The sequence below is a fragment of the Hyla sarda genome, chromosome 7 (genome assembly GCF_029499605.1).
Source record: "Hyla sarda isolate aHylSar1 chromosome 7, aHylSar1.hap1, whole genome shotgun sequence".
Lineage (NCBI taxonomy): Eukaryota > Metazoa > Chordata > Amphibia > Anura > Hylidae > Hyla > Hyla sarda.
This window is the reverse complement of record NC_079195.1, coordinates 226810356-226835071: the sequence shown is the minus strand read 5'-3', so window position 1 is coordinate 226835071 and position 24716 is coordinate 226810356. Positions and strand designations below refer to the sequence as shown.

The window sequence follows — 24716 nt, the reverse complement described above, 5'->3', positions numbered from 1 at the left end:
ATATACAGATATTACCCCTATGTGTTATAATATACAGATATTACCCTAATGTGTTATAATATACAGATATTACCCCCATGTGTTATAATATACAGATATTACCCTAATGTGTTATAATATACAGATATTACCCCCATGTGTTATAATATACAGATATTACCCCCATGTGTTATAATATACAGATATTACCCCCCTGTGTTATAATATACAGATATTACCCCCCTGTGTTATAATATACAGATATTACCCCCATATGTTATAATATACAAATATTACCCCCCTGTGTTATAATATACAGATATTACCCCCTGTGTTATAATATACAGATATTACCCCCCTGTGTTATAATATACAGATATTACCCCCCTGTGTTATAATATACAGATATTACCCCATGTGTTATAATATACAGATATTACCCCTATGTGTTATAATATACAGATATTACCCCCTGTGTTATAATATACAGATATTACCCCCCTGTGTTATAATATACAGATATTACCCCCTGTGTTATAATATACAGATATTACCCCATGTGTTATAATATACAGATATTACCCCTATGTGTTATAATATACAGATATTACCCCCTGTGTTATAATATACAGATATTACCCCCATGTGTTATAATATACAGATATTACCCCCCTGTGTTATAATATACAGATATTACCCCCATGTGTTATAATATACAGATATTTTGTGATTTCAGATGAAGCGAGCGCTGGAATTACTCCAGAACGCAGAAGCAGAAAAGGAAGAACTTAGACAAAGATGCCAAGAGCTGGACCTGCAGGTGAGTGGACATGACGCCTCTGAGCGCGCACTTACCTCCACAGCGTCATCCAATATGGCGGCAGACAGGCTGATGCTTTTTTTGAGCAGCGTTGGACAGTGTTCACACAGACTATGTTTAGCAGCTGCAACACACCCTGTGTCAGTGAATGCAAAACTACAACTCCCAGCATGCCCGGACAGCCTTCGGTTGTCCAGAGCAGGAGAGGTTCGCTATGGGTATTTGCTCCTATTCTGGACAGTTCCTAAAATGGACAGAGGGGTCAGCAGAGAGCACTGTGGTCAGGCAGAAAGGAAATTAAAAAAGAAAAGAACTTCCTCGGTAGTATACAGCAGCTGAAAAGTACTGGGAGGATTAAGATTTTTTAATAGAAGTAATTTACAAATCTGTTTAACTTTCTGGCACCAGTTGATTTAAAAAAAAAAACAAACACAGGGGGCGCTCCTTCTCTTTTGCGCCTGTCATTGTGATTCTATGTAAATAGAATTTTTTGTAGGTATAACCTCTGGGTCGTGTTATATATACATTGTATCTCGCTGCCGATTAATGAGTAACGCGGCCATCAGACATTAGGACCACGTTGGTAAACACTGCTGGCCTTGCTCCCACGCCTCGGCACATCAATCGCTGGTATTTGGGGCCCTGCGTCCACTTCTCTGTTGTATAACATTGCCCTTTATATAAGGGGCCCTGCTATTATGCAATAAACCTGGGGATGACGACCTTCACCTGTAGCTGACCGCAGGGTCCCTCCCAGGACATAGAGTGTAGGTGCTGCAGAACCTGTGATCTACCTCGTGGTCCTACCCTGCACATCCTCCAGAAGCTGCCAGATTAGAACAAGGTATTCACAATAGTAAACATATCCTTTAAAAAGCACTCCATATTGTACACACTCACATGTGTAGTCGTACAGCGCCATCTGTTACATTCCAGCACAGCTACATCTGTGTGTTTTATTACTGCAACTGAGTCATGTGATCGCCAGTATGACCCACAGAAAATCACAGTGTTTAATGTGTCAGAGGAAGTGGTCAGTCCTGCGTCAGCTGACTTCCTGTGATCTACAGGATGGCATCATCACCTATCAGATCGTTCCTGACTGCTTCCAGACCACTCCCCTCCAGCTCTAGCTGTATACTGCTGCTGCTATCTCTATGGGATAAGGATATATTATAGTTATACACCTCCCCCTCCAGCTCTATCTGTATACTGCTGCTGCTATCTCTATGGGATCAGGATGTATTATAGTTATACACCTCCCCCTCCAGCTCTATCTGTATACTGCTGCTGCTATCTCTATGGGATCAGGATGTATAGTAGTTATACCCTTCCCCTCCAGTTCTATCTGTATACTGCTGCTATCTCTTTGAGATCAGTTTATATAGTAGTTATACATCTCCCCTCTAGCTCTATCTTTATACTGCTGCTATCTCTATGGGATCAGGATATATAGTAGTTATACACCTCCCCTCAGCTCTATCTGTATACTGCTTCTACTATCTCTATGAGACCAGGATATATAGTAGTTATACACCTCTTCTCCAGCTCTATCTGTATACTGCTGCTCTCTCTATGTGATCAGAATATATAGTAGTTATACACATTCCCTCCAGCTCTATCTGTATACTGCTGCTATCTCTTTGGGATCAGGATATATAGTAGTTATACACCTCCCCTCAGCTCTATCTGTATACTGCTGCTATCTCTATAGGATCTGGATATATAGTAGTTATACACCTCCCCTCAGCTCTATCTGTATACTGCTGCTATCTCTATCGGATCTGAATATATATAGTAGTCATTTACCTCCCCTCCATCTCTATCTGTATACTGCTGCTGTGATCCCCATTCTGTGGCTTGCCAGCTTTTGAAAAACCATAACTCCCATAATGCAGTGAGACCTTTGGTTCTATGTATGAATGATCTGACTGTCCACGCCGGGATCATAAGACGGACGTCTCAGTGCAGCCCTAACCTACGGCGTTATCAGGCTGAGCGCTGACCCTGCGGCCCCGCTCTGCGCTCTCACCACTTGGCTTCTTCTTTGATACTATTTTTATAACCACCTTGGAAGCTTGTGAGCAAATACAGCGAGTGATCGTGCTGCGCTCTGTGTGTTCATGTCCTAATAGATTCACGTTTTTTCCTGGGTCTTAAACTTGATGTATGGTCATTTTATATCAGTGGTCTCCAACTTGTGGTCCCTACAGCTGTAGGGGAAACTACAACTCCCAGCATGCCTGGGAATCCCTAGACTAGTGTTTCCCAACCAGTGTGCCTCCAGCTGTTGCATAACTACAACTCCCAGCTTCTCCGGACATCCTCCAACCAGTGTTTCCCAACCAGCGTGCCTCCAGCTGTTGCAAAACTGCAACTCCCTGCATGTCCAAAAAGCCTTAGGCCAGTGTTTCCCAACCAGCGTGTCTCCAGCTGTTGCAAAACTACAACTCCCAGCATGTCTGGGCATCCTTAGGCTATTGTTTCCCAACTAGTGTGCCTCCAGCTGTTGCAAAACTTCAACTCCCTGCATGTTCAAACAGCCTTAGGCCAGTGATTCCCAACCAGCGTGCCTCCAGCTGTTGCAAAACTGCAACTCCCAGCATGCCCGGACATCCTCCAACCAGTGTTTCCCAACCAGCGTGCCTCCAGCTGTTGCAAAACTGCAACTCCCTGCATGCCCGGATATCCTCTGGCCAGTGTTTCCCAACCTGCATGCCTCCAGCTGTTGCAATACTGCAACTCCCAGCATGTCTGGACATTCTTAGGCCAGTGTTTCCCAACCAGTGTGCCTCTAGCTGTTGCAAAACTACAACTCCCAGCATGCCCGGACATCCTTAATCCAGTGTTTCCTAACTAGGGTGCCTCCAGCTGTTGCAAAACTACAACTCCCAGCATGTCTGGACATTCTTAACGCAGTGTTTCCCAACCAGTGTGCCTCCAGCTGTTGCAGAACTACATCTCCCAGCATGCCTGGACAGTCAACGGCTGTCCGGGCATGCTGGGAGTTGTAGTTCTGCAACAGCTGGAGGCACCCTAGTTGGCAAACACTGCTTTTTGGGATAACATATTTGGAATTGTGGCAGGTGTCACATGACATAAACCTTGGAGTAACTTCACCGCGATGGTTGTGTAAAATCCCAGACACCCGATGGACCCCATTGAAGTCAATTGGACCCGGCGGTGTCAGGAGTGTTCCAGCCTGAGCTGAATGGACCCTGAGCGGGTCGGAGCACAGCAGCAGTGTGACCCTAACACTGATATATAGATAAGAAGCTGCCGGTCAGTCCGGCTCCCGGACATTGTGACTGGATCTTATTGTATTTTTCCCCTTTATATATCAGGTGGCCGGTCTACAAGAAGAGAGAAATAGTCTACTGGCGGAAAATGAGATTCAGAACGAGAGGTTAAACCAGTTAGACTCATCCGAGGAGCCCAGCTCTATGGTGGCCAAGAAATATCTGCAAATACAACTGGAGCAGCTGCAGGAGGAGAACTACAGGTACCAGGTCCACTGCCTCACAGAACATAGAAGGTGTCGGCAGATAAGAACCATCCGGCCCATCTTGTCTGCCCAATAATCTGAATCCTATCAATAGTCCCTGGTACTATCTTATATGAAGGATAGCCTTATGTCTATCCCTATCTTATATGAAGGATGGCCTTATACATATCTCTATCTTATATGAAGGATAGCCTTATACCTATCCCTATCTTATATGAAGGATAACCTTATACCTATCTCTATCTTATATGAAGGATAGCCTTATACCTATCTCTATCTTATATGAAGGATAGCCTTATACCTATCCCTATCTTATATGAAGGATAGCCTTATACCTATCTCTAGCTTATATGAAGGATAACCTTATACCTATCTCTATCTTATATGAAGGATAGCCTTATGCCTATCTCTATCTTATATTCAGAATAGCCTTATACCTATCTCTATCTTATATGAAGGATAGCCTTATACTTATCTCTATCTTATATGAAGGATAGCCTTATGCCTATCCCTATCTTATATGAAGAATAGCCTTATACCTATCCCTATCTTATATGAAGGATAGCCTTATGTCTATCCCCATGTTATATGAAGGATAGCCTTACGCCTATCCCTATCTTATATGAAGGATAACCTTATACCTATCTCTATCTTATATGGGGGATAACCTTATACCTATCTCTATCTTATATGAAGGATAGCCTTATGCCTATCTCTATCTGATATGAAATATAACCTTATGTCTATCCCTATGTTATATGAAGGATAGCCTTACGCCTATCTCTATCTTATATGAAGGATAACCTTATGTCTATCCCTATCTTATATGAAGAATAGACTTATACCTATCCCTATCTTATATGAAGGATAGCCTTATGTCTATCTCTATCTTATATGAAGAATAGCCTTATACCTATCTCTATCTTATATGAAGGATAGCCTTATACCTATCTCTATCTTATATGAAGAATAGCCTTATGCCTATCTCTATCTTATATGAAGGATAGCCTTATACCTATCTCTATCTTATATGAAAGATAGCCTTATACCTATCCCTATCTTATATGAAGTATAGCCTTATACCTATCCCTATCTTATATGACGGATAACCTTATACCTATCCTTATCTTATATGAAGGATAACCTTATACCTATCCCTATCTTATATGAAGGATAGCCTTATGCCTATCCCTATCTTATATGAAGGACAGCCTTATCCCTATCTCTATCTTATATGAAGGATAGCCTTATACCTATCCCTATCTTATATGAAGGATAGCCTTATACCTATCCCTATCTTATATGAAGGATAGCCTTATATCTATCCGTATCTTATATGGAGGATAGCCTTATACCTATCCCTATCTTATATGAAGGATAGCCTTATACCTATCCCTATGTTATATGAAGTATAGCCTTATACCTATCCCTATCTTATATGAAGGATAGCCGTATCTCTCTACTGACACCTCTGCCATGTCAGGAACTGTCCAGAGCAGGAGAGGTTCACTATGGGGATTTGCTTCTACCCTGGACAGTTCCTGACATGAACAGAGGTGTCAGCAGAGAGCACTTCCTGTGGAACACAGCAGCTGTTGGGTGTGTCTGACTTCCAGAGAGAGAGGATTGAAGCAGTGTTTCCTACAGCCTTTTCCCCAGGAGGGTGGCAGCTTCCTTGGGAGAGCCTCCTGCAATGGAGCCCCAGACTTCCACCCCTCGAACTAGGCCGGAGGGGGGTGGGAGTGAGAGAGCTACGGCCGATTCCCAGGACAGGGTGAGAAGATCCAGCAGGCTCCGCAGTAATGTGGAGCCCACTCCCCCGTCCTTCGCTGGAAACCGCAAGGCGTCCGGTAAGAAGCTTATGGTTATGTCTTCGGGGACTGTGTCTGATACTATGGAACCCCAGCAATGGGGGGTGAAGGGTCCCAGGGAGTCGCTAGCTACTTTCGGTTCCCGCATGCAGGCAAATCTTGTAGAATATGAGCAGCTGGGGAAAAAGCTGAAAATCATAAGGGAAGACCTGAAGTTTGCTCGCTACCAAACAGATAACTCTGCCAAGGCTATGAGGGCTAAGTTTGCTGCCAGGGTGTGTGAGCTGAAGGCAGAGGAGCAGGAGGTGGTGAGAGCCCGAATGCTGATTGTAGAGGGAGCAGGCATGTTTAAAGAAAAATTAAAGAATGAAGACCGCTATAAAACCATGCGGACCCCTGTGAAGGAGGAAGAGGATAGTCAGGGGGAGGAAGAGTGCTTGTGTGTCACGGAGGAGAAGATGGAGGAAGGTGGTGAGGGAGATGGCGGCAGTGAGGGTGATGAGAGTGAGGGGGATGTGTGTGATACCCCGTGTACCCCTAAGACCTCTGTCACCCCGAGTGCGGATTACATCAACCCTGCCCAAGTCGCCCTACCAGCCACCTCTGAGGAAAGTGACAGTAATGATGGCGGTGACAGTGGACTGGTCTGTGGGGGGCTCCTGCGGGCCATAGTGATGCAGGAGTCACCCACCCGTCTGGAAAATTTCAGTTTTGGCCAGGACCTGGGCCCTGAGGAGAGGAAGAGGAAGAAGAAGAAGAAGAAAAAGGCTGAGGAGCAGATAAAGTTTGTTTTCTCTCCTATCCAGCAGTCTGGGCCACCTGAAAAGTTGGTTCAGGCTGCTGGGCCCCCCACCCTGCCAGATCCCGCTTCTGCTGTGGAACGGGACCAGCACGGGGGGTACAGTGCTGCATCCAACATGGCCGCGGGTGCTACAGTCACGCGTCCTGCTGTTAGGGAAGAGCAGGACAGGCTAATAGTGGGCAATAGTTATGCGGCAGTTTGCAAGGGGAGCGGTTCCCCGAGTATTGTGGGCAATGTTACTAGCCCTGCGGGGCACTTCCCTGAGAGGGGGGGGAGTGTCCAGGCGCCTGAGGTGTGTGGTGAGATCTTCTGCTTGGGGGGCGGTCCCCTGGGCGCTGCTAGTAGTGTCGGTGCTGCGGGGCACTCCCCTGAGAGGGGGGGGAGCGTCCAGGTGTCAGAACCTGCTGCTGAGCCTGTGCGGTTGGGCACAGTGTGTGGCGCAGGCACTGCAGGGATCTCCCCTGTGAGAGAGGGGAGTCCCTGCACATCAGTGGCAGGAGGAGTGGTGGAGGTGCGCCTGGAGGGGCAGCCTCAGCTTCGGGAGGTGATGTCGGCGGTGACATCTCGAATGGAGGAGGAGTCATCGTCGCCGACAATGGCAGCCGCCGGTGACCTGAGAATGTACAAAAAGGCCAAGCTAAAGCATGTCCAGGCCAGCCCAGAGGTAGTGGGTGAAGCAGCTGCTGATCCCAAAAATACTGTCAATAAAAGCAATGTGTGTGAAAGATGGGAGTGGTAGTGCTGTGGATGAGAGGGGTGTATGTGGCAGTGGCAGTGGTAGTGCTGCAGATGGGAGGAGTGGTAGTGGTGCAGATGGGAGGAGTGGTAGTGGTGTGAATGAGAGTGGTGATAGTGGAGTGAATGAGAGGAGTGGTAGTGGTGCAGATGGGAGGAGTGGTAGTGGTGCAGATGGGAGGAGTGGTAGTGGTGTGAATGAGAGTGGTGATAGTGGAGTGAATGAGAGGAGTGGTAGTGGTGCAGATGGGAGGAGTGGTAGTGGAGTGATCGGGAGGAGTGGCAGTGAAGTGATTAAGAGTGGTGATAGTGGAGTGAATAGGAGGGGTGGTAGTGGTGTAAATGAGAGGAGTGGTAGTGGTGCAGATGGGAGGAGTAGTGGTGTGAATGAGAGTAGTAGTAGTAGTGGTGTGGATGGTAGGAATAAGAGTGGCTTTTGTGGCAGTACAGGTGGCCTAGGTGGGGATGTAGGGACGGTGTCTGGTCCGGCTGCCCCCCCGGTCGTCAGGAGTTATGCAAGTGTGGCGGCTGGGGGTTCAGTAGGATCTTTACCTCCTGCATCTGGTGAAGGTCAGTTGCAACGGCGTCTCCTGGAGGCACTAAAGAGAGGAGAAAGGACGCTCCAGGTAGAGGGAAAGGAGATGGACCTGTCTTTTTGGGTGGAGAGACATGGTCTGGGAGCGTTCCGAGAGAGGAATGGGGAGACCGTATGGTCCCTCCAGACACACGGGCAGGAGGTAGGTCGCAGGAATGTGGCCCGTTTGGTCTGGAAAGGCGAAGATGCGTGCCCCCAAAGGGGCAAGGTGGTGGAGCTTCTTTTCCAGATGGGTTTCAGGGCTGGGGACATCTTTGCCCTGATTCACCCCTTCGGCTCCTCCGAGTTTGACGTCAGCTTTGTTAGGCCGGAAGGACTAGATCTCTTTTGGTCTTATTATGAGCTGATGAAAAACGAGCCCGGATGGCGAGATTTCGCTGTAAAAGCGGTATCTCGCCAGAGTATGGTAAAGAAAGTGACCGTTTTGACACGTAACGAGTCACTTTCTTGTTATGACATTATGACCTGGCTGGGCAGGTACGGGGAGGTGACGGACGTCCCCCGGAAGAACTTTGACGAGCACAATATATGGTCTGGGGCCTGGACGTTTTCCGTTCGTCTCAGGCGTTCAGGGAACACGGTCACCCACATCCCTTCGGCCGCCTTTCTGGGACGCGACAGGATTCAGATCTTCTACCAGGGGCAGCCGAGGCTGTGTCACAGGTGTGGTGACCCAAACCACTTTAGTGCCAACTGCACTCAGCAGATATGCGCCCTCTGCTGTGGGGTGGGTCATCTGGCGGCCACCTGTGGGCAGATTCGGTGTAACTTGTGTGGTGACTTAGGTCACCCGTTCAGCCGGTGTCCACGCTCGTTCTCCAACACTGTGACCGCCCCAGCTGGGGAGAGCCTAACGGTTGCCCCAGCGGGGGAGGGGACTAGTGGAGGAGAGGGGGCACCAAAGCCAGTGAAGGAAAAACATAAGACCCCCTCTATGCGGAGGCGAGAGGAGAAGCGCAGGTTGGAGAGGGCCCTTGAGAATGCCCAGGTGCCAGGGGTAGCTCGGGGTCCCACTCCAGACACTGGCTCAGAAGGAGGTCAGAATAACTCTGAGGCTTTGGGTGGGGCCGAACTGGATGAGGAGATAGGGAGACTGCATAGGGAAGAAGGTCAAGATGCTCCTTCCTCCAGTCATGCCTCTGAATCCGAAACTGTGGATGAGGAGGAGAAGGAGGGGCAGACAGTAAATGGTGGCCAGGAAAAGAAGAAGAGGAGGAAGAAGGGTAAGAGTAAGGCAGCGCCGTCCTCCTCTTCAGTTGTAGCCTCAGACCATAGAAGGAACAACTCAGTCTCTGACCCTCTGATCGTCCTTTCAAATCGATATGAGGCCCTTGGGGATACCATCTCCCCTCCTCTTCTCGAGGGTCCGGAGGCAGTGCGGCCTCCAGGAGGTGCCGAGCCTCCTTCCTCTGGGGCAGTTTCCTCAGGGGGAGAGGTAACACCAGATGCTGGAGGTAAAGATCCTGGGATGGATATATCCCTGAGTTTAAAAAGAGGCAAAGGGTCTTCCTCCGATTCAGATGGGGGTGGAGGGAAGGAGAGGAAGAAGGTTTAAGGGGTGAGGCCATCTAACTCAATCACCCAGGATGGCGGCACTCACCCCACTGACACTGGCATCTATTAACTGTGCCAGCATAAAGTCTGATACGGCTAGATTCGCAGCCTTTGATTTTCTCGGCCATGTTGAAGCCGACATTTTGTATCTGCAAGAGACCAGGTTGTCAGATCTAGCCTCCCTGGTAAAAGCCAGAAGAGAGTGGAGGCGTGGTCCCTCCCACTGGTCTCTTGCGGCTGAGCCGTATAGTGGGGTGGCGGTCCTTTTTACCGCTCCTGTTGAATGCAGACGGGTTATTGAGTTAGAAATGGGGAGGTGCCTGATCTTAGATGTCTTCATGAAGGGACAAGAGCTCCGGCTCATTAACATCTACGCCCCACAAACTAAGCGGGGCCGTAAAGATCTCTTTATGAGGATTAAGCCCTTTCTTTTTACGAGTCGGCAAGTGATCTTTGGAGGGGACTTCAATAATGTCACGAGGTCCCAAGATAGGAGAGGCTCCAATGGTCCGCTGACTTGCGATAGTGTGGCACTGATTAGCATAGCTAGAGAAGCTCGCCTAGAGGACGCCCACATCCGGAGCCCCTCAGGCCACACGGGTTTCACCTATCATCAAGGTAGTCGCAGGTCTAGGATAGATAGGTTTTATTTAAAGGAGGAAGCTGTCTCTTCCGCAGTGTCCGTGGTTGAGGTGGAGTTCTCCGACCACTGTATGATTTTGTTTTCCCTGAATGTTTCAGAGACCCCCCGGATGGGAAAAGGTTATTGGAAGCTGAATTCGTCCCTCCTGGAGGAAGCGGAGATAAGACAGTCCTTTGAGGATTTTCTTCAGAGTCAGGTACCTTTACTGGGCCTATGTAGTAGTAAGTCAGAGTGGTGGGAGATATTCAAGAAGCGGGTTGCGGGGTTCTTCCGCCAGCTCTCGAGCCTCAGGTCCCTGAACAGGTATCGCCTGTATCAGGGTCTGAGGAGGAAACTCGAGCTCCTTGTCTCGACTGGAGGTAGCCGAGAGGATATCTCCAGAGTGAAATCCTTGCTGATGAGGTGTCAGTACGATAGGCACGCATCTTTGGTTTTTGAGAGGGATTTCGGGAAGTACCGCTCGCCCGACCCTTACAGAAACTGCAAGATGTCAGTGAGTAGTAAAATCATCTCAGGACTGATTGATAGTACGGGATCTCTGAATCGGTCCAGATCAGGGATCTTGGAGGTCGTCAGATCCTTCTACTCGCACCTCTTGGGGAGGAAGGATCTAGATCGAGACAAGATGTCGGCTTTCCTGGCTGAAACCATTCCTGAGCCAGGGGTAGACCCCTCTCTTGATGTTTTGGCAGAAGGAATCAGGGAAGAGGAAGTGAGACTGGCGATCGAGGGGCTCGCCCCTAAGAAGTCGCCAGGTCCGGATGGCTTAACATCCGAGTGGTACAGGACCTTTAAGGAGTCTTTAGCTCCCCTCTTGACTGAGGTATTCAATGAGTGTCTCTCCTCGGGCACTCTGCCGAAGTCAATGAGGAGGTCAGCCCTGATTCTTCTATCAAAGGGTAAAGATCCCAGCCGTATTGAGAATTGGAGGCCCATAGCTCTTCTCAATACGGACAGGAAGCTTCTGGCCAAGATACTGTTTAATCGGCTGGTGAAGTTTGCACCCCGGCTCCTTTCAGGAGCTCAGCACTGCTCTGTTCCAGGCCGAAGCACCTTAAGTGCGGTCCTTAGTGTCAGGGAGGCAGTGGAGAGGAGTAGTGCGGGTTTCTGGAAGGGGTACTTGCTGTCCCTGGATCAGGCCAAAGCGTTTGATCGGGTGAACCACGAGTACCTCTGGTCCGTCCTCCTGAGATATGGCTTACCGAGTACTTTTGTGAATTGGCTTAAGATCTTGTATGCAGGGGCAGAGAGTTTCCCACTGGTGAACGGTTGGTCTGGCCGCTCTTTTGAGGTGGGGTCCGGAGTCCGTCAGGGTTGTCCTTTGAGCCCGCTGTTATACGTGTTCGCAATCGATCCCTTCGTCCGGAGGGTAGATTGTGGGCCGTTGGCGGGAGTCGGGATGAACCTGGCAGAGCTGGATGTCGCCCAGAGAGTGGTGGCGTACGCTGACGATGTCACCATTTTCGTGTCCTCGCGAGAGGAGGTTGATGTGGTGATGTCGGAAGTGGACCGCTACTCGGAGGCATCCGGGTCTAAGATCAACCGGGATAAGTGTGAGAGTCTCTGGCTGGGAGGGGGAGATCCCACGTTTGATCTCCCGGACACCCTTCCAGGGCCCCAAGAGTCAGCAAAAGTGTTGGGCATCATATTCGGCCAGGATGATTATTCCACCAAAAACTGGGATGGTAAGCTCCAGGATGCCACTCAGAAGGTGGACCAGTGGAAGGGTTGGTCTATGACCCTCAGGGAAAGGGTACACCTGATCAAATCGTACCTGCTCCCCTTGTTTATCTATCTGGGCAGCGTATGTATCCTGCCAGAGGCTTACTACACTAGGGTCTACAGCCTGTTTTTCCAACTGTTATGGGGGAACAGGATGAACCTAGTCAAGAGGGAGGTTACGTACCGCACGAGGAGACTAGGGGGTTTATCTATGGTAAACCCTGTGGTGTTCTTAACCAACACCTTCTTGAAAGCTAACATCTCAAACCTCTGGTCAGAGAGGGCTTCTCCGTGGGTACTCTCCTGTAGGGAATGGTTTCGGCCTTTCTTCCAGGAATGGGAGACAGGAGGGCAAGTGAAGGACCTCCGTACGCCCCATGGATATCTTCCGGCTTACGCTACCCCGACTCTGAAGGCGATACGTCGGTGGGGTCTGGGAGTGTGGGAGATCAGGACCCAGTCAAGGCAGTTCCTTGACAAACGGGTTCTGTTGACCCACTTCCAGAAGCCTCTGGCGCTCAGGGACTGCCCAGGTCGGGATCTGAGGGTGGGGTTGTACCTTTTAAACATGAAAAGGATCCCCCAGAAGTTTTGGGACTTGGCCTGGCGCTGCTTTCAGGGGAAGCTATATGTGAGGGACAATTTGAAGTGTAGGAACTCTGATGACCGGGGGTGTCCCCGAGAAGAGTGCGGGGACACGCTGGAAAGCATGGACCATTTCCTGCTTCATTGTCCCTTTAATATAGGAGTTTACAACAGGGTGGGCGCTTCCATCGGCTGGAGTCAACTTGCCGGCCTTACCTATCAGGAGTGGGCTTATGGGGCATTCAGGAACCTGGGTGGCCGAGATCGGGGCACTTTATTCTTAGTCAGTTTAGTGGTTAGGTACTACACGTGGAATGCACGGTGTTTAGTGTCGACCCAACAGAAAATCCTCTCCGAGGTGGAGGTCTGTAGGAACATCACCGGTGACCTTGGGAAGATCAGGTCTTTGGAGCATGGCAGTCTTGGTACCAGTAGGGCTTCTCTCCTATGGAGAGGGTTTTCCTTTGATGTGCCCTAGGTACTAGACCTTTTAGGTAGAGTACCTTTATTTTGGTTAGGGACAGTGTCAGAGGGACAGAGATAGGATGAGAACAGGGTTAGTTTGAATGAAGGGATAGGATTAGGGAGAATTGTAGGGGGAGTTAGGGAAAGAGTGTAAAATTATTTTGAATGTATCAAGTCTGCCATCCTTCTCCCTGGTGGTGGGCTGATGCATGTGCACGCTAGTTTTTTGTTTTGTTTTTAAGCTGATATGGTATGAAGGGCTTACAGGCGACCAAACTTGGGCCTAAAGTGGGTTGTGGTTCAGTGTGTATAAGTTTGTGTATAAGTTGGTTGGGAGGAGTGCTAGGTGGGGAGGGTGTGCTTGTGGGTGGTGGTGTTCATCTTTGGGGGACCTGACATGGGTCAGTTAAGGACTGGACTTTGTGAACTGTAAGAACGGTATGGACTCTGACCCATGTACAGGAGGGGTGGTGTGGGTGAGGGTACAGTTTTAGTGTAGGGTTTTTCGTAGGGTTTTCTATTGATTTTGTAGGGGTTTTCTGTAGTGCATATATTTTGTTTATATTCTATTTTATTTATATAGTATATTTAGTAATTTTGTACCTATATTGTGTTATATCTATATTGTTTCATATTGTTTCAGCGTTATGGTAGCCGGACCAGTTGCTGTGTTGATATGTGGTTTATTTAGTTTATTTCAGTTATTTGGTCTGTTTTATGTTTTCTTTGGTATTTTCATTAGTCCCGGATAGAGGATCCAGTTAATTTGGACGTTTTGTAAGTGAATGTATGTGTGATATGATTATTTTGATGATTATTATTATTACTATTATAGTTTTTGTTTGTGTGTGTATATATGTATATGTATATATCTATATATATATATATATATATATATATATGTGTGTGTATGTATATGTATATGTATAAAGATTAAAAAGATATAAAAAATAAAAAAAAATAAAAAATATTAAAAAAAAGTAAAAAAAAATATAGTTTTTTTTTTTTTTAATTTTTTTTTTAGGTGTGCTTGCTACGTTTCTGTTTAGTTTTCTTGTTGCGTGTTCCCAAGTATGGATGGTTTTGAGTTATAGTCGGATAATGATAACTTTTATGTTTATATTTTGACAAGCCAAGTTGTGCTATTTTATTTATTTATTTATTTTTCTTATGTTCATTTTCGGTAAGTGTGTGAGTGTTTGATTAGATATTTTGGGCATATTTTAATATCTTAGTATTTTAGTATCTCAGTAAAGCTGGGCTGGCCGGTTAGGCAGGGTTTTGTTCATGAGGTTTTGTTTTTGGTTCTAGAGTATTTCTTATTTATGTTATAGCTGGTTAAGCTTGCTTTGTGTTTTGTATTTGATAAGTTTTGTATTTTTCTAATAAAAAGAGTGTCAGCAGAGAGCACTGTGGTCAGACTGGAAAGAACTACACAACTTCATGTAGAGCATACAGCAGCTGATAAGTACAGGAAGGATTAAGATTTTTATATAGAAGTAATTTACAAATTTGTATAACTTTATGGCACCAGTTTATTTGAATTATATATTTTTTCCTCCGGAGTACCCCTTTAATTCTTTGTTGGAGAATATGTTGCAAATGTATTGTACATTTTCCCTGTCGAAGTCAAGATCTGCAATTAATCCCCTGTGGATCTGGAGAACAACTGTGGATTTTAAATACATTGTGAGGGAGTTTATTCAGGGCGGTGTGGGTGAACGATTTTTTTCTACACTTTAAATTTATGTGGTGGTAATGTGTACATGCGCCAAATTTATTAAAGGGGGTACTCCGCCTGAAAACATCTTATCCCCTATCCAAAGAGGACCCCCGCGATCTCTGCATCGGCACCCCAGTCATCCGGCATAGACATGAATGGAGGGGGCGTGGCGTGACGCCACGCCCCCTCCATTCATGTCTATGCCGGATGACTGGGGTGCCGCAGCAGAGGTTGCGGGGGTCCTCTTTGGATAGGGGATAAGATGTTTTCTGGCGGAGTACCCCTTTAAATGGTTGAATGGTATATAAAAAGTATGGTGCTAGTACACATTACACATACCCACTTGGCGCTTTTCTCTTTGGTGTTTTTTCTGCATTTTTAGGCTCATTTGTAGTTTTTCAAAGCTGCAGCATGTTGACACTATGGTGTTTTTTCACAGAAAACCTGGCATTTTTCTCCTATAGAAGTCTATGGGAGAGAAAAAAACAACAACAGAAAGAACACAATGTGGGTTTTATTTTTTGTTTTTAAATTTTTATTCGGTTTTGTTTCTGGCAAGTAAAAAAAAAAATAAGGAACGGGAAAAATTGCCAAAAGATAAAAAAAAAAAAAGCAATTTTCACACAAAAGTAAAACCGCAAGAAAAAAAATGCATAAATGCAGGGCCAGTTTTTTTGGTGTTCTTTCCTGCGTTTTTCTTTTTTTCTTAATCCAAAAAACAGGCGAATAAAACAAGCTGAAACCTAACCTTATATAAGTCTGGGCTGGTGTAGAGACAAATTGTGCAACAAGTCGCGCACAATAGATTCATGACCCCTGCAAAAAGTTCACCAGGCTGAGGCTGAGCTGCACAATATTACAAAAAGCATCTAAAGCAAAAGACGCAATGAAAAGTCTCTAAACATCAACCAGTACAGATCAACACCACAAAAACAGTAAAACAGATTCTAAATTCCCTCAATGACTCTGAGATATTTACAGGATTCCTGCCGCAACAAATAAAAAAAATCACAAATCAGCAGATTTGCATCTTTAGATTTACCTGCAGAAATGCTGTGGATTTTTTTTCCACTGCAGAAAACCTGCAGCATTTCCAGCCTGTGTGAACAATGGCCTAAACCTTCTTTTTGGTTCCACTGACAGACTTGAAGCTGCAAAGGATGACTACCGGGTGCACTGCGAGGAACTGGAGAGGCAGCTTATCGAGACGCAGAACCGGAACGATGAGCTGGCAAGCCTGGCCGAGGAGTCCAGAGCCCTGAAGGATGAAATTGATGTTCTTAGGTAACAGAGAGACAAATGTGCACACAGCACTATTTCTATGTATTTTTATATGACACCTTTAGTTTACGTTTACATGTGCATATTTTTCTGCTGATTTTCTGCAGCAGATTTTATCGTTGATTTACCGGCAGAAAATCTGCAGCAAAATACGCATGTGAGCAAAGGGAACGTTCACAAGGGCAGATTACCTGCGGAATTTCTGCAGCATATTTGCTGTGGAAAATCCACTGACTTCAATGGGTCAGCAGAAAATCTGCAGTAGAGGCAGATTTGCATATTTATCTGTGGGACCCATTGAAGTCAATAATAGCAAAATATGTTGCGGAAATTCCACAGGTTTACATGTACATAAACTGCTGCACATTTTCCACAGCAAAAAATGTGCAGCAGACTTGCAGGCCTATATAAATCAATGGTTAGCAACATAATCCACTTGCAGATTTTCAGCTACAAATTATGTACTTGTGAAAGAACCCTTAGGGTACATTCACACGTCCTTATTTTCTGCTGCAGATTTGCTGCAACATATTTTGCTTACTGTTGAAGTCAATGGGCAGCAAAATCTGCTGCAGCAAATCTGCATAAAAAAATAAGGACAAGTGAATGGACAGATTCTCTGCAGTTTATTTTTCTACCAATTTCAATGTAATCTGCTGTGGATTTTCTGCTGTGGAAATTTGTCTGTGAAAAAAAGACGCAGAGAAAAGATTCTGCCCTTGTGAACGTACCGTTAGGGTGTATTCACACATACTGGATTTTTTAGAAAACACGCAGCATATTTTCTGCTGATGTCTGCATCAGACTTTCCGCATCAGAATTTCCTGCAACAGACTCCCATTGAAACTCACAGCAGGAAACATACTGCTAATTCGCAATAAAATCCTTCTGTGTAAACCAGCCCTTAGGGTATCTTTACACATGCTGCTGATTTTCTGCTGCCAATAATAAAATAAGCAGCAGAAAATTTGTAGCAAAATACGCATGTGTAAACGTACCCCTACGTTAATATATACTGTCACTTTATGATTGGTGGGGTCCAGAGCAAATATTTTCTCGTGGCACAATGACTCCTTCTTATCCCTCTGGCAGAACTACGGCTGATAAAGCGGCAAAGCTGGAAACTACGCTGGATTCCTACCGCAAGAAACTGGAGGACCTGAACGACCTGCGGAGACAAGTGAAATCCCTGGAAGACACAAACCTAATGTACATGCACAATACGGTCAGCCTGGAGGAGGAGCTGAAGAAGGCCAACGCCGCGCGTGCGCAGCTGGAGACGTACAAACGGCAGGTAAGAGCGCACGGTGCTGACCAGGGGTCATCTCAGTAGGATGTGGACTTTCCATAGGAGCTTTAAGGTTCTGCTCAGGATCCTGTGTCTCATTCTGCCGGTCCTGTATGTGGTTTATGGGAAACATTAGGGGGTATTGTGTGAGTGAGTATATCTGGGGGTCCCTCACTTCTGTGCCATATCTTTATTATCAGTGGGATCCGATCTCTGGGGCCCCCCCATTAATTGTTAGAATGAAGGAGATGCAACACTGGTTTAGTGCTGTGTTCTCTTCTGAGTTTTACCTGCACAGTGGCTCACTATAAATCACTATCCTTATTACTTGCTCACTATAAATCACTATCGCTATCACTGGCGCTATCACCGGCTCACTATCAATCACTATCGCTATAAATCACTATCACTATCACTATAAATCACTATCTCTATCACCGGCTCACTATCAATCACTATCGCTATCACCGGCTCACTATAAATCACTATCTCTATCACTGGCTAACTATAAATCACTATTCTTATTACTTGCTCACTATAAATCACTATCACTGGCTCACTACAGTCATGGCCGTAAATTTTGGCACCCCTGAAATTTTTCAAGAAAATTAAGTATTCCTCACAGGAAAGGATTGCAGTAACACAGGTTTTGCTATACACATGTTTATTCCCTTTGTGTGTATTGGAACTAAACCAAAAAAGGAGGAAAAAAAGCAAATTGGACAAAATGTCACCAAACTCCAAAAATGGTCCGGACAAAATTATTGGCTCCCTTTCAAAATTGTGGAAAAATAAGATTGTTTCCAGCATGTGATGTTCCTTTATACTCACCTGGGGCAAGTAACAGGTGCGGGCAATATATAAATCCCACCTGAAAGCAGATAAAAAGGAGAGAAGTTCACTTAGTCTTTGCATTGTGTGTCTGTGTGTGCAACACTAAGCATGGACAACAGAAAGAGGAGAAGAGAACAGAAAGAGGAGAAGAGAACAGAAAGAGGAGAAGAGAACTGTCTGAGGACTCGAGAACCAAAATAGTGGAAAAATATCAACAATCTCAAGGTTACAAGTCCATCTCCAGAGATCTAGATTTGCCTTTGTCCACAGTGCGCAACATTATCAAGAAGTTTACAACCCATGGCACTGTAGCTAATCTCCCTGGGCGTGGACGGAAGAGAAAAATTGATGAAAGGTGTCAATGCAGGATAGTCCGGATGGTGGATAAGCAGCCCCAAACAAGTTCCAAAGATATTCAAGCTGTCCTGCAGGCTCAGGGAACCTCAGTGTCAGCGCGAACTATCCATCAACATTTAAATGAAACTCTATGGCAGGAGACCCAGGAGGACCCCACTATGGAGGAGACCCAGGAGGACCCCACTATGGAGGAGACCCAGGAGGACCCCACTATGGAGGAGACCCAGGAGGACCCCACTATGGAGGAGACCCAGGAGGACCCCACTATGGAGGAGACCCAGGAGGACCCCACTATGGAGGAGACCCAGGAGGACCCCACTATGGAGGAGACCCAGAAGGACCCCACTATGGAGGAGACCCAGGAGGACCCCACTATGGAGGAGACCCAGAAGGACCTCACTGCTGACACAGAGACATAAAAAAGCAAGACTACATTTTGCCAAAATGAACTTGAGTAACCAAAATCCTTCTGGGAAACCGTCTTGTGGACAGATGAGACCAAGATAGAGCTTTTTGGTAAAGCCCATCATTCTACTGTTTACCGAAACGGAATGAGGCCTCCAAAGAAAAGAACACAGTACCTACAGTGACATATGGTGGAGGTCAGTGATGTTTTGGTTGTTTTGCTGCCTCTGGCACTGGGGGCCTTGAATGTGTACAAGACATCATGAAATCTGAGGATTACCAATGGATTTTGGGTCGCACTGTACAGCCTAGTGTCATAAAGCTGGGTTTGCGTCTGAGATCTTGGGTCTTCCAGCAGGACAATGACCCCAAACATACGTCAAAAAGCCCCAGAAATGCATGGCAACAAAGCGCTGGAGAGTTCTGAAGTGGCAGCAATGAGTCCAGATCTAAATCCCATTGATCACCTGTGGAGAGATCTTATAATTACTGTTGGGAAAAGGCGCCTTCCAATAAGAGACCTGGAGCAGTTTGTAAAGGAAGAGTGGTCCAACATTCCGGCTGAGAGGTGTAAGAAGCTTATTGATGGTTATAGGAAGAGTGGTCCAACATTCCGGCTGAGAGGTGTAAGAAGCTTATTGATGGTTATAGGAAGACACTGATTTCACTTATTTTTTCCAAAGGGTCTGCAACCAAATATTAAGTTAAATGTGCCAATAATTTTGTCCAGACCATTTTTGGAGTTTGGTGACATTATGTCCAATTTGCTTTTTTTTCCTCCTTTTTTGGTTTAGTTCCAATACACACAAAGGGAATAAACATGTGTATAGCAAAACATGTGTTACTGCAATCCTTTCCTGTGAGATATACTGTATAGATCACTGTCTCTATCACTTTCTCACTATAAATCACTATTGTTACCCCCACTTAATTGTGAGAATAAAGGAGACGGAGCACCGGTTTAGCACTGCGTTCTCTTCTTAGCTTCACCCGCACAGTGCCGCTTCTGATTACAGGTGGTTCTGCAGGACAAGACCTTTGCTTATCACTCTTTTCCTTCTCTCCACAGGTCCAGGATCTGCACACCAAGCTGTCGATGGAAAGCAAGCGAGCGGACACCTTGGCCTACGACATGACGCGACTCAATGAGAAGCAGGAAGCGCTAGTAAAAGAGAAAGAGGTATCAGGCCTGGGGCCAGTAGGGTCCATTGTAATAGTAAATGACAATTCTTCGGGCCCCCACATGCTGTTTATCTTTAGGGACCATAGGATACGCTCAGGAAATGTCATATGTGCATGTTTTTTGTTTGTCTTTTTTTTTTTTTTTTTTTTTATGGATACTGTCACTTTAAGAAACTTCTGACATGTTGAAGAGACAAACGTTTTGATCCATCGGGGTCTAAATGTTCAGACCCTCACCGATTGCTAGCATAAGCTGGAAAAAGAGCGTCCTATGTGCGTTGTTTCCCAGCTTTGCACCACTTGGCCCAGGCAGTGTAAGTCTACAGGACTGTCTTGGTTACCAGCGCAAAGGTGGCTCATTCTAGTGATCGGTCGGGGTCTGGACCCTTACACCCTTACTGATCAAAACTTTTTACATGTCTCTAATTTAGTGTTTCCAAGCCAGCGTGACTCCAGCTGTTGCAAAACTACAACTCCCAGCATGCCCGGACAGCCGTTGGCTGTCCGGGCATGCTGGAAGTTTTAGTTTTGCAACAGCTGGAGGCATACTTGTTGGAAAACACTGATCTAGGACAAGCCAAAAGGTTTTTAAAGCGACAAGTTCACTTTATTTAATTAATTATTATAATTTATAGTTTTTATTATTATATTTTTTCCCTCCGTTACATAGAGAATCATTGTCCAGCGGGACGCTCTGAAGGAAACCAATGAGGAGCTGCGATGTTCCCTGGTGCAGCAGGATCACCTCAATCAGTCTGGTGGGTACTGAAGGGCATACTGCCTAACATTAGGGGGCGCTCCATGCCCTGTATGGGGCTGTCAGTGATGCTGTGAGCTGATAGACTCCACCAGCGTGTGGTGACATCAATATCTCTCGGGCTATCGTTGGCTCCCTATAAATCACTATTGTTATCACTATCACTGGCTCACTATAAATCACTGTCTCTATGACTGGCTCACTATAAATCACTGTCTCTATGACTGGCTCACTATAAATCACTGTCTCTATGACTGGCTCACTATAAATCACTGTCTCTATGACTGGCTCACTATAAATCACTGTCTCTATCACTGGCTCACTATAAATCACTGTCTCTATGATTGGCTCACTATAAATCACTGTCTCTATGATTGGCTCACTACAAATCACTGTCTCTATTACTGGCTCACTATACATCTCCATCACTATAAATCACTATCGCTATCACTGGCTCACTATAAATCACTGTCTCTATGACTGGCTCACTACAAATCACTATCACTATCACTTGTTCTCTATGAATCACTCGCTATCATTGACTTACTATAAATCACTATTACTGGCTCACTATACATCTCCATCACTATAAATCACTATCGCTATCACTGGCTCACTATAAATCACTGTCTCTATGACTGGCTCACTATAAATCACTATCGCTATGACTGTCTCACTATAAATCACTGTCTCTATGACTGGCTCACTACAAATCACTGTCTCTATGACTGGCTCACTATAAATCACTGTCTCTATGACTGGCTCACTATAAATCACTGTCTCTATGACTGGCTCACTATAAATCACTGTCTCTATGACTGGCTCACTATAAATCACTGTCTCTATGACTGGCTCACTATAAATCACTGTCTCTATGACTGGCTCACTATAAATCACTGTCTCTATGACTGGCTCACTATAAATCACTGTCTCTATGACTGGCTCACTATAAATCACTGTCTCTATGACTGGCTCACTACAAATCACTATCACTATCACTTGTTCTCTATGAATCACTCGCTATCATTGACTTACTATAAATCACTATTACTGGCTCACTATACATCTCCATCACTATAAATCACTATCTCTATGACTGTCTCACTACAAATCACTGTCTCTATTACTGGCTCACTATACATCTCCATCACTATAAATCACTGTCTCTATCACTGGCTCACTATAAATCACTGTCTCTATGACTGGCTCACTACAAATCACTATCACTATCACTTGTTCTCTATGAATCACTCGCTATCATTGACTTACTATAAATCACTATTACTGGCTCACTATACATCTCCATCACTATAAATCACTATCGCTATCACTGGCTCACTATAAATCACTGTCTCTATGACTGGCTCACTATAAATCACTATCGCTATGACTGTCTCACTATAAATCACTGTCTCTATGACTGGCTCACTACAAATCACTGTCTCTATGACTGGCTCACTATAAATCACTGTCTCTATGACTGGCTCACTATAAATCACTGTCTCTATGACTGGCTCACTATAAATCACTGTCTCTATGACTGGCTCACTATAAATCACTGTCTCTATGACTGGCTCACTATAAATCACTGTCTCTATGACTGGCTCACTATAAATCACTGTCTCTATGACTGGCTCACTATAAATCACTGTCTCTATGACTGGCTCACTATAAATCACTGTCTCTATGACTGGCTCACTACAAATCACTATCACTATCACTTGTTCTCTATGAATCACTCGCTATCATTGACTTACTATAAATCACTATTACTGGCTCACTATACATCTCCATCACTATAAATCACTATCTCTATGACTGTCTCACTATAAATCACTATCGCTATTTCTGGCTCACTATAAATCACTATCTCTATGACTTGCTCACTATAAATCACTATTGTTATCACTATTGCTATCACTGACTCACTATAAATCACTATCTCTATGACTGGCTCACTATAAATCACTATCGCTATCACTATTGCTATCACTGACTCACTATAAGTCACTATCTCTATGACTGGCTCACTACAAATCACTATCGTTATCACTTGCTCACTACAAATCACTATCGCTATCACTGGCTCACTATAAATCACTATCTCTATGACTGGCTCACTACAAATCACTATTGTTATCACTATCACTGACTCACTATAAGTCACTATCTCTATGACTGGCTCACTACAAATCACTATTGTTATCACTATCACTGACTCACTATAAGTCACTATCTCTATGACTGGCTCACTATAAATCACTATCGCTATTTCTGGCTCACTATAAATCACTATCTGTTTCACTTGCTCACTACAAATCACTATCGCTATCACTTACTCTCTATGAATCACTATCATCATAATCGCTATCATTGGTTTACTATAAATCACTATTACTGGCTCACTCTAAATCTCCATCACTACAAATCACTATCGCTATCACCTGCTCACTATAAATCACTACCGCTATCACCTGCTCACTATAAATCACTACCGCTATCACCTGCTCACTATAGATCACTATCGCTTTCACTGGCTCACTAAATTACTATAGCTATCACCTGTTCACTATAAATCATGATCTCTATCACCAGCTCACTATAAATCACTATCGCTATTACTAACTCACAATGAATCACTATCGCTAACACTGGTTCTCTATAAATCACTATTACTATCTTGTAACGGGTGCTGGTTATTTTGGACTCCCGTAGATAATACAGAGAATTTGCTTGCTCACTATAAATCACTATCCTTATCACTGTCTCACTATAAATCACTGTTGCTATCACTATCAATCGCTATCGCTGTCGCTTGCTCACTATAAATCACTATTGCTGTAGCGGGTCCTGGTTACTTTGCTGCGCTAGGGATTGGACTCGCGTAGATAATACAGAGAATTTGTCTTTTTGTATTTCCCATAGGAGATTCCAGCTTCAAGGACAACGACAATCTCGCTGCTGAGCTCCTGCCGGTGGAATATCGGTGAGTAGTGAGGTGAAATTGTGATCCACTGTTCTGGAAGCCGGAGGGCGCACCTTGCCTTCCCTGATCCTCTTCTATTAATAGAGCCTGTCTGCAGCAGACTGTGCCAATAGAGCGCAGATCACATGAATTGATATATATCTCCCATAAGTGAGTCCACCCCATAGATATATATATATATATATATATATATATATATGTATATATAATAAACGGCTGTCCAGGCATGCTCAGAATTGTAGTTTTCTAACAGCTGGAGGCTCCCTGGTTAGATAACACGGCCTTACATGTATCTTGCAGTGTGAACTCCATTTTTATATCCAGTGTCTATATAGTGACAACTATCAGTGCCCTCTTGGGTTATAGCTATATATATATATGTTTCTGTTTCCCCTGCAGGGAGATGTTCATCCGACTTCAGCACGAGAATAAGATGCTGCAGGTTCAGCAGGAAGGATCGGAGAACGAGCGCATCGCAGATCTGCAGGTCCAGCTGGAGGAGAAACAGAGGAAGATGAGCGAGCTGGAAACGGAGAACCGGTGAGCCGGGGGCCACATCCTGCTGCTGGGATTCTGTCCTGTCCTTTCATGGGGTTGGGCTCTTTTCACATTCAAAATTGAAGCCATGAGATGAACTGGGATAAACCCGACCCCCACTGACTAATAGTGAGGTCCAGGGTGTCAACA

The 24716-nt window shown here is 45.3% G+C and overlaps 1 protein-coding gene across 2 annotated transcripts in view; it reads left to right on the top strand.

Annotated features, from left to right (window-relative positions):
* HOOK1 (hook microtubule tethering protein 1) overlaps positions 1-24716 on the top strand; it is a 66224-nt gene that overhangs the window by 36242 nt on the left and 5266 nt on the right. For both annotated transcript variants that reach the window (XM_056532933.1, XM_056532931.1), the window contains exons 8-15: positions 716-799; positions 4144-4301; positions 16083-16223; positions 17313-17514; positions 20174-20284; positions 20957-21044; positions 23969-24029; positions 24429-24569. In XM_056532933.1, the coding sequence (XP_056388908.1) occupies positions 716-799; positions 4144-4301; positions 16083-16223; positions 17313-17514; positions 20174-20284; positions 20957-21044; positions 23969-24029; positions 24429-24569 (986 nt within the window). The remainder of the gene's footprint in view (positions 1-715; positions 800-4143; positions 4302-16082; positions 16224-17312; positions 17515-20173; positions 20285-20956; positions 21045-23968; positions 24030-24428; positions 24570-24716) is intronic.